The sequence below is a fragment of the Saccostrea cucullata genome, unplaced genomic scaffold, assembly GCF_032062105.1.
Source record: "Saccostrea cucullata isolate Sc308-1 unplaced genomic scaffold, CSIRO_AGI_Scuc_v1 ctg202, whole genome shotgun sequence".
In the NCBI taxonomy this organism is placed as follows: domain Eukaryota; kingdom Metazoa; phylum Mollusca; class Bivalvia; order Ostreida; family Ostreidae; genus Saccostrea; species Saccostrea cuccullata.
The window spans coordinates 112,254-123,555 of NW_026927292.1; the positions used below are offsets into that span (position 1 = coordinate 112,254).

General features: G+C 34.0%; 1 protein-coding gene and 1 long non-coding RNA gene across 2 annotated transcripts; both read left to right on the forward strand.

Moving 5' to 3' along the window:
• The first annotated feature begins 931 nt into the window (after nucleotides 1–931).
• Nucleotides 932–3,483, forward strand: LOC134273963 (uncharacterized). The gene is made up of 3 exons (XR_009993525.1): nucleotides 932–1,300; nucleotides 3,186–3,260; nucleotides 3,413–3,483. It is a non-coding gene; the product is annotated as an uncharacterized LOC134273963 (long non-coding RNA).
• A 362-nt stretch (nucleotides 3,484–3,845) lies between these two features.
• Nucleotides 3,846–7,481, forward strand: LOC134273964 (uncharacterized). The gene is made up of 2 exons (XM_062756192.1): nucleotides 3,846–3,918; nucleotides 5,724–7,481. The coding sequence occupies exon 2, from the start codon at nucleotides 5,732–5,734 to the stop codon at nucleotides 6,242–6,244; it is 513 nt and encodes a 170-aa protein (XP_062612176.1). The 5' UTR covers nucleotides 3,846–3,918; nucleotides 5,724–5,731; the 3' UTR covers nucleotides 6,245–7,481.
• The last annotated feature ends 3,821 nt before the right edge of the window (nucleotides 7,482–11,302 follow it).

Below are 11,302 nucleotides of genomic sequence, written 5' to 3' on the forward strand. Positions count from 1 at the left end.
GACGATTTTAAATACATAATTTTGAAGAGAATGGACCTATATAACTATTGTGAAAAAAATTTCAACAAAGGTGTCATCCTAATCGGGATAGCCCCAAATCTATTTATAGCCGACTGATGGGCTTGATCTTCAAGGAAAAAGAGCACTTTTATAAACCCTTCAAAAATATATAATGAAACAATGATTTTGAAAAAAATTTGTGTTCTATGTTGAATTGATAAGTAAAACATTTTGTTTATAGATGAGTTTTGTTTACCAGATCTTATACATTTGGGAAATTCAAAAGGTTTTATAAAAGAAAATCTACTTGACTTTTTATATGTCTATGAGAAACGCAGAGCTGTGTTTGATACAACGGGTGAAGTTTTGTTTATAATCATCTATCTGATTTAATGAGTTATTTTACACAATATCTTTCAAGGAATTTCTTGGATTTACAATGAATCTCAAAATATACACTTTTGAATCTCTTTATTTTTTTACCGGAATTATCGATCTTTTCGAACTCTTCAGTGCAGTCACCGGTCACGGTACATAGTGGTAGAGCGTTCGCTGGTGTGTGTGATTTTGGTGAAGATTGGGAAACAGCAATATATTCTCGATCACTGGCGCCGCGTCATACCTAAGACGTAAACACAGGTAGTGACTGTTCCTTCGCCAAGCGCTCGGCACTAGAAGTGAAAGTCACGGGTCTTTCGGATATGACCTTAAAAACGTAGGTCCCCTGTCACGGTAGGCGCTGGCACGATAAAGAACCCTCACTGCTCAATGGCCCTGAGTGCCGAGTATTGGTCTAAATTTGAAGCCCTTCACCGGCATACGGTGACGTCTCCATATGAGTGAAAAATTCTCAAGAGGGAAGTTAAACAATATACAATAAATCAATCAATCAATCAGTGCAGTCATTATTTATATGGAGGGAAAATGGCAGCGATGTCGTCTGGTGTGTGTGATTTTAGTGAAGATTGTGAAGAAACGGCGATATATTATTTGAAAGACTGTGTTAAACAAACCTTTCACCACCTCTGATATTTGAACGCTAACTCTAAGGGTATAGATCTGCTCGAAAGTTATTCAATTCTATCCAGAGCGGGTGTCAATGTCATCACGCTAGCACAGCTAAACAAGAAAATTTGCCAAAGACACAGAGACGCGCTTGGTCTGTACTGGAAACGGAGCAAGAGATCTCATGTACATCCCTTTCATGGTTCATCTAAAACGAAACCAGACAGAGGCATCACACCAGTTTTGAGTCGGGAACTTTTGTTGCGTCTACAGCTGCCTGTCCCGATAGGTGAAGGTAATAAGAAATTTGTCAAACTGACCAAGTTATGAAAGAATATCCTTGAATTATTATATTTAAACTTAAAATTTTTCCTGAACAAGTATTGAATATATATGATGCCTAAACTTGCTACTCATATGTAAAAAGTTTATGGCAACAAAATAACTCAACAATAGGTTAAGCTGCAGATCTGTAGACATCCCGAAGAGCTACAGTGCCTTCCATTGAAAAAAAATGTATACTCAGTATTCATTGCATACAAAAGTTGCACTCAGTTCTGGATTAATTCTTCCAAATTCTTACCTCAGTTGCAAAAAAAAAAAAAAAAAAAAAAAAACTAGATTTCAAAAAAAAAAAAAAATCTTATTCCTCTATCAAGTACTCTTGTGGTTTACATATGTACGAAGGGTGCCTTGCAAATCAAAATGGCAGTATAAATAGGAATAATTTTCATTGATCTCAATTTCAGGGCCAGAAGAACGATTAAAAATAGTAATGTTTTGATGTGGAAAAAGTGAAAAGATGTGGTAGGAACACACAGATACGCATATTTTTGTGCGCAATAAATATGCATTTTTTTCAATGGGTGTAGCTCTCCAGTCTGTCAATTATTTTTTTTTTCAGAGAGGTACAGTTCTGCAGCTACAACAGGTTGGGACCACTCGCCCAAATGGGATATAATAGTCTGTTTGGAATATAATATTCTAAATGGATAATCCGATATAAAATGTGCAGTGCAAAAAATGAATATTGCGAAAAAATTTCCAAAGTAGTAAAAATGTTCATTTTTTACACTGTAGATTTATATCCCATTTAGGATGTTATATCCAAAATGGACTATTATATCTCATTTGGGCATGTGGTCCCAACCTGCAACAACAGAAACACAAAATATAATGTTTTACTGAAGAACATGTAGGCTAGAATGAATACATAGATTAGTAGACCTATACTTTTCCCCATATTGTCACTTGTTTCCAAGTTTTATTAACCCCTAACCCCAGGACAGAAAAGTGGGTATGAGAGCCCTGTTACAAATGTTTATCATGCAAGCACCACTTACATTGATCTAATTAAGGTGAAGTAAAATAATATTCGGTCAATGCCCTAAATAAGCATTTTGCATGTATTCGTAAAATTTATTCCTCAATTTTAAAAGCATTGTGACATCAAATATATTGCAGTGTTATACCATGTGGAATTTTAGTAAATACCGAAAATATGTGCTGAGATCAGCTGAATAAAGTTCGTTTTGAATGTAATATGTGAAATTATGTTGCTGGATGAAAAAAAAATAAATGGTTACTACCTTGATATACATGTATATACATTATTTTGGCTCAGATTGAAATGTCAATAGTCAGACAGTAGGGAGAGCTGGGGCATCCAAACAACTTTTTTTTAAGACTGCCTTACCATGTGTGTTTTTATTTGATTCATATTGATTTTTAAAATTAAATTTAAAATGTTACTGAGGTCAGCCAAGTCTAGTAAATCATGATGTCAAAAAACATGTAAGGTCTTTTGAACCTCATGTATGAGGTCAGATTAATAGATATTTTGTACCAAAAGCACATACTAAAAGCACATACTGAGCTAAGGCCTAATTTTACACCTATGAATTTACCACTGACCACAGTAAGACCAAAATATGTTTAACGTCTGAGACCATTTTTTTTGTAAATTATTGTGTACAGGTATAGGCAAGATATTAGGAACACTTGCATTTACTGATCATAATTAAATTTTGTAATAGGACGCAAGTATGTTCATCAGTCGTAAAGCTACTAGGTCTCAACAATTAGCTTAAAAACTGGCAAAAATGACTTAGTATCCATGAAAAACAGAAAATTTCATGAGAAGACATATTAATAATTCTTTTTAAAAGTCTTACTTTAAGCTGTATGCAGAACATGTGTATCTAAACACAAGGGAGATCTCAGTCTTGGTGAACAAGTTGTGGAAGAAATAAAAGGTAATTACTTTTATTGAATAAATATATCATTAAAATTTCCAGTTAATATAACAGGGATGAATTCACATTTTTTTTGGTTCATTGGAGTTGGGTGTGTGTGTAGATTTACCAAATTATGCATGCCAAAGAAGACATAATTTCTTTTTACTTAGACAGAGTTGAGCAGCTGACCAATTCAACCAGTGCCTCATTACCTCCACCTAATCTTAGAGACTGCACTGAACTAGTGAAAGTCAATGGTATGATGTTAATGAATGGTTTCATTAAACTTTCAGACTATGCAAAATCTTGAATAAGAAAAAAAAGTCTTGTATCTATAAGTCATCTGAGTTTTTCAGGTGACATTTTTCTATTGAAATTTGTCTGTCATCTGTAGATTCTAAATTTTACAATCCATGACCTCTGAGGTTGGGGGTGGGGGTGCACAATATAAATTTGCAAGGGGGGAAATCTGGTTAAGAACAGTATCATGGCTAAAGTTCCTGGCCAAAGGGTGAGCAATGTAGCCCATCGGCCTTTCTGTTTGTCATCACTAATAATTTTATATATAGTTATTTCTAAAAATTGTCTACAATTTCAGATGTTAACAACAATGCTAATACTGCTGAAGAAACTGATGTAATATCACATGTCTCTCAGTCAATTGAGCTTGACCAAGGTGAGCATGTACAAATAATTCTGTGGTAATTCTTTGCTCTCATTTATTATGCCCCCTTCGAAAAAGGGAAGGCATAGTGCTATGCTGCTGTCTGTTGGTCTGTCTGTCGGTCCATTTAGTTTCTGTTCATTTTCTTCACAACCTTTGCACATACTGAAATGAAATTCGGTATACAGGTAAATCAGAAGAATATCTATGTCAAGTTGTTTCGGGTACGATTGCACCATTTTTGACAGAGTTATGCCTCTTTGACTTAGAAAAATTCCAATTATTTACAGTTTCTGTTCCTTTTCTTTAAAGAGGTTGCACACAATGAAATGAAATTTAGTATACAGATTAGTCAGGTGAATATCTAGGTCAAGTTATGTATCTAGGTTAACTTCTGTTTTGGGTATGATCGCACCATAATTGACAGAGTTATGCCCCTTGGTTTTAGAAAAATTCCAATTACTTGCAGTTTCGACTCATTTTCTCTTTGGAGAGGTTGCACATTTGAAATGCAATTTAGTATACAGATTAGTCAGATGAATATCTAGGTCAAGTTATGTTTTGTGTATAATTGAAAGAGTTATGCCCTTTTGGACTTAGAAAAAATTCCAATTTGTGAGGGAGGGGGGGCATAAGAGTTTTACAAACATCTCTTGTTTCACAATGGACATTGTAGGGCTATATAAAATTGAAATTCTGGGTCTCAGGCCCGCGCGCATCCATTTTGAGTTGGCCGCATTACTAATTTTATTGTAGTATTTTTCATAAAAAAAAGTTGGTATTGCAGAGACTAATCCCGAAAAAAAAGTTCTGTCCTCATAAGGATAAGGGCGAGGCCACAATGGCGGATCAAAGTTTTACATACAAATATATAGGGAAATTCTTTAAAAATATTCTTCTCAAGAATAGCAGAGGGATGAGTGATCATATTCATATGAAAAATTCTTTAAAAATTTTCTTTTCAAGAAAAGCAAAAGCATGAATGATCATTTTCATATGGAAGTGTAATATATATGACCCCCGGGGGTAAATTCTTTCAAAAAAGGTAGCTGCAGAACTTCTCTCTTGAGAAAAGAATAGCAAAGAGCATTGTAAAAGCCTTCGATTTACTCCGACGACTTTTTGTCGCTACTTTAGGTATTTATTTCGCTTTTTCTGGCTTTTAGATTAGTGTCCTATGATAATTCATATACATGTATTTAACTCTTATATTTGATACTTTGTTTACCTTTTGGTCCGAAACAGTCCGGTATATAGTTTTGTAATGTCGGTTTAAAAGAGTTCCATTGCGATGTCCGTAACCACAAACAGTCATTTGTTAGCATTGAGAGGTAAGTAAATGATCAGAAATTGAAGTTGAGTGTTTGATTAATTATCAAATACAATTTAGAGTTATTTTCAAAGCTGGGGAAAGTACAAAATACTTGAAAAAATACCCATAGTGAGGGACTAAAAATCTTCGGCATAAATCGAAGGTTTTTACAACGCTTGGATCTGTAGCTCTCTGTTTTATCTGTCCGAAATTTTTTCAAGCAGAGAGCTACAGATCTGCAGCTAATGTAAAGGGCAATAAAGCCACAAAGTCAAAGAAATATGCAATCATCCTTAGTTAGTGTAGATTCAAGTTCAAATCATATCCTCTCCCCTTTAAGGATTGGTTGGAACCACTTTTGGGTTTAAAATTTTCAATAATAAACTGATTTCTGCTCTTTTCCAAGCTACAGTGCTCAAGTGAGCGATGTGGCCCATGGGCCTCTTGTCTTCTATACTCATTGGCATTCATCAATTGTATGTAATTATTTCTTTATTCTTTACAGATATCACAATGTCAGACAGTGAAAGTATCCATTTGTCTCAGTCCACTGCAACATCCAATTGGTCTGACATGCAAAAGTCCTTAAGGGAGAAATACAACGATGCCATGCAAATGTTGACAAATGGACAAATGGAATGCCTACGCTCTCAAGTAAGCCAACCTGTGCAGGACTTGCAGTACTCAACAAGAGCATATTATGTGCATCATGCAAAAGCTGCTTTTGAATATATTTGTGACATCATTGCTCCTGGCCAGAGTCAACAACTCCTTGATGAGGTGATCAACAGTTACAAAGGCCCTGCTGTAATCCAGCCAGATTCAATGACAGACACAGTGATTGAGGCATACAAAAAGGCTACTGATCACACAACTCGCACTCAGATTCTGTCCCTCATCACCAGTAAATATAGTAAAACTGTGTTGTTGAGGATGATTGAAGGTTTGACAATTAATCCACTATATAGATGTGGCAAGAAAACATGCAGCTACATTCTGGCCTGGTCATTATCTTACACCACCTAAAATTGTGCGCATAAGAATTTCAAAAGGGAGGATCCAACACTTTGTTGAATTCTTATCAGCTCCTATGTACCTCCACACCGTGGGCTTTGGTTCAAAACACTTGAAACTTTCATCGGGATTGGAGGTCAAGGTACCTAAAGTAATCCGCACAATGATTGCCTCGAGACTCATCAATGCATACATGTCATATTGTCAAGACAATGAAATTGTACCACCATCAAGGGCAACGCTATACAAGATAGTGAAAGTTTGTGCAGCTTCACAGTTGAAGTCATTACATGGCATCGACAACCTTGCCAGTGAAGGGGAATCGGGAATTTCTACCATTGAAAAAGCAGTAGAAAAGTTATCTGAAGTGGGACTTCATGACGGAAAAGTGAAAGACTTCAAGGATCAATTACAAGCTGTAAAACTGCATCTGAAGAACGAATTCAAAACTCACCTCAGTACAAAAAGCACATGCATTGAACATTGCATGCAATATGCTCTATCTGATTTGCCATGTGACCATCAACATTCAGAGACCTGCATATCTTGCCGACAAATAAAAAATGTCACCACTGAAATTTCTCAATGCCTTGAAGATGTTCACTGTGATGCAAGTGTTAGAGAGGAAATTCAGCATGATGTAGAGTTATCCTGTGAGAAAATTGTGAACTGTCGAGATCACTGCATACGAACTGTTAATCAGGATGCCTGTAAAAAAAGATATGCTGAACAATCTTAAAGATGATCAGAGACTCATAATTATTGACTGGGCTATGAAGTATTTGCCACAGAGATTTAGAGAAACTCAGAGTGAATGGTATGGAAAGCAAGGGATCAGTTGGCTTGTTTCATGTGTACTCTTACGAAGAAATGATGCAGAAGATGATGAATCAGTGGACATAATTTCTTATGTGCACCTTCTTCAACATGGTACACAGGGTTGGTTCACAGTTACAAAAATCCTGATCCACATTTTGCAGATGCTTCATGAAAGTCATCCACATTTGAAAGAAGTTTTTTTGCGCTCAGATAATGCAGGATGCTACCACTGTCTTCCCCTTCTGACGTGCCTCTGGAAATTAAGGAACAACACGCATGTTACTATCAGAGAATATAATTTTAGTGAAGCCCAGTCAGGAAAAGATTTGTGTGACTCTCGCACAGGAAGTTGTAGAATGCACATCTTGAACTACACCAACGAAGGCAATGATGTTACAAATGTGTACGAGATGAAGAATGCACTTGAGAGTCATGGGGGAGTCCGGAATACATAAACTCTCCCCAACCGTGCGCAGAAAAATCTTGTGGCGTAAATTGCGCATAATTTTCATAAAAGGATTTATGGCGACATGGTCAAAGACTTCAATATAAAAGCATAACGCTACAGTTGTGTAGATACCATAAATACTGAAATTTAAATACTTGTGCTAATATGATGCCATAATTTATTGTACTCGCCTATACGTAGGTTTTTGGGCTTTGAATTTTGAACAAAAGCTTATGTCAGACTTAAGCCTAGTCCTTGAAAATGATTTTTTTTTGTAAAGATACTCCGATCCTCAACAAGGAGTGTAAGAATTTAATTTGTAATTCAATTAAAAAGTCTCAAAAAGAAGATATTTATACACTGTGCATTGTACATTGATCAAAGTAAATAAAGAAATCAAGAACATTATATGTAAAGAATATATGTATCGAATTTCTGCAATTTCTTTAGAAGCCTGGATACCTAAAACTTTGATTAAATTTGAATTGAAAAATGTATATTAAGTGTTTTATTCGCTTTACTGAAAATTTATTTGAGATTTTTTTAATTTTTCTTATATTATATGATTACATTTAAAGATGAAGTTTGAAGAATTGTCGTGTGTAAAACACATTACTTTAAGAATTCAGAGACATTTTATGCGCACTTTCAATTATAGTCTTTAGAGAACTCAAAATGTAATATGTACCTTGATCTCCAATGGAAAGAACTAATATAGGCCGTTGGCCTGCTGTTTAATCCATATTCACTGTATACTTTCTGTATATTTTTAATAAAAAAAACTTCTTAAACTATCAATTATAGTCAATGCCTGATTTCCAAAACCGGAGGCGGAGGATCTGAGTACTTTAAAGAAGAAATTTATTAGTATTGTAACAACTCGATTATAAAGGCTGAAACTTAATCTGATGCAGGAAATGAAGATCTAAGGTTACCACATTTACGATTAAAACACTAGTATCTAATAAAATGACCCTGTACCTGTTAAGATGCCCAGGAAATAGAAATTAAACGCTAATAAATACAGTAGTTTGTTTATCTGAAATTAAATACAGATTCTAACAGAATACCACCGGGTAAATGACAATTTTTTAAGGGAATTTACCTGGAAACATACAACGGACTATAATGAAAGATATGGAGATAACGAACAGTATATAGGATCAAAAGTCAAAATATGAGCAGAGCAAACACGGATCTCCAAACATCAAGCCTGGGGCCATAAAACTTAGACGAGCTCACTTTTGATCTCAGTCTCACTTTTTTCAAAGGAATATATAGTGGAAAAGTGAGACTGAGATCAAAAGTGAGCTCGTCTAAGTTTTATGGCCCCCAGGCCTGAGGTGGTATCATGTGCCAAGGAGTGGTAAGCATCACCTGCCGAGCGGTCACACCCACATTCGTCAATTCAGTGTATAAATAATGGACTAACAATAAATATGAAAAACTTCAATCAGCATTTGACTAAATGATTAATTGTGGACAAAGATTGACGTGTAACAGTTAGCATAGGATGGATTGGTATGACATACAAGGAAGATTGCAATGTGTACACTGTACCACCCAAACAGGTTATGAAGTGACTAAGAATAGTTACATTTATTTTATATGATTAAGATTATTAATTTCGCTTCGGGTCCATTATTTCAGTCCCAGAAAAAGTGTAATTTAAACTTTTTTTCTCTCATATTTGCATTGTTTCGCAAAAAATTCTCTTGCACAACATTATCTCATTGTCATGTTTAAACCCTGTATAAAAACAAGTTTCCCACGTTAAAGTATAAATGATCAACGTGATTCACAATGATGTCATAGGTAGTTCAACAACAAGCTCAACAAAATCCCAAATAAACCAAAAATCAATAATAGTTTCATTGGCTTAAAACTATACTCTGCAAATATTTGATGAAAATCAGTCATATGTATTCTTATAAGTAGCGTTTGCACTCAGGTTTAAATCGTCTAATGGGGTTAAAGTTTTGTCCAAAACTCTGCATCCGACCAGTAATAAGGCACATGTTTTATTTTTAAACATCAAAAGGAAAAAATATACAATTGGAGCATAATTATATTTCAACAAGAAACTCCTTGTCCCAGGCTTTATAAGATTTGATAAAATGAAAAACCATATTCTTACTCATATATTTATATACTAAAATAATCATGCAACAGTTATAATGTATTTAAGTAACACTGATCACGATTAAAAGATAAATGCTCCTTTTTCTCAAAACAATAAATGTTATTCATTTTTTATATTACATCCTTAAACATAAGTTGTCAATATTGATGTCTCTCTTTTTTGAATTTCGAAGAACTGTAGCAGATTCAAAATACAATAGTGAAAATAATTGATATATTTGTAAATATGTTTATCTGAAGCATTAACACTAACATGTGTAAAGCCATATTAATGCTGAAATACCTTTCTCGATAAAGAAATATTCAAATATATTAAATATTTTTTAGGTTGACTATTCAAATCGTTGTATTAAATTAAAAGAAATTTGCTTCTTTCTATATTTTTCAAAAAGAAATGGGTTCTGTGAAAAGGATTTGGATATCTTTTTTATTTATCTCTTTGTCTGTATCTATCTCTCCAAACTATCTGACTGTCTGTCTTTGAAACTTTCAGAGCTTAAAAACTTCCCCTCACAATATAGAAAACATAGTAAAGCTCCAATAATTACCATTTTAAAGAGCATAAAGGAATATATAAATGTTTTGGGAAGTAAAATATCATTGATCAGGAAATGTGGATGTGTGTTTCTCTCAGATATTGCAAGCCATTTATGAAATTTATATCATTAAAGATTGCAACTGCATCGCTTAATGATACAAAAGTGGGTATCATTAAGCATCGAATATGTCGATATTTGCTTGTTTCATTAAGCGTCAGTGTTGCTCTGCATTTGTGACGCTTAATAATATAATAATTCTATCATTAAGCGGCGATTTAGCATTAGCGGTTGAGAATGTCAGCTTTTAATGCAATGATTTATGACATTAGGCGTTGCAATTGCAACGCTTAATGCTTTTTGCATCCTAAAGCGGCGTTTTATCATTAGAGGTTGCTACAACGCTTCCTTTTGTTTTTTTTTTCTTTTTTATACTGAATTTTATGTTAAGTACTGATGATCCAATATAAGGAACCTACACTATTTATATATATTAAGATTATTGTTTATCTCTTCCAGTTAAAGTTGAAATCGAAAATAGATTTTTAAAAAAAATTAGGACAACATTTTAGTTATCTTTACTTTGCACATTTTGTTGAATAATCGGCTGATTTTTTCAAAGTTAGATTTTTTTCCTTCTGTTATCATAGCATTAAATTTATCCTTTTTAGAAAAAAAATATATTGCAAAAAAAAGTGGCACTGAGGTTTTCTAGTTTGAAAGTCGTTACACAACGATGTTTCAAAGTAAAATTAATGACAGAACAGTCGGTTCATCTGTTTTATCTAGGAGCTTTGTTGCAACCACTATTGAAAAATAACAACCACTATTGAAATAATGAGATTGCATTTCAATAGCAAACATAGTTAGTAACCACTTTTGAAATACAACCACTATTAAAATAATTATATCAATAGTGGTTGAAAGTGCAATTCAATAACAAATATAGGTAATAACCACTTTTGAAATACTACTACTGTTGAAATATTTATTTCAATAATGGTTGAAGTTCATTTCAATAACAAACATAGGTAATGACCACTATTGAAATACGACCACTATTGAAGTAATTATTTTAATAGTGGGTGAAAGTGCATTTCAATAACAAACATAGATACATGTAGT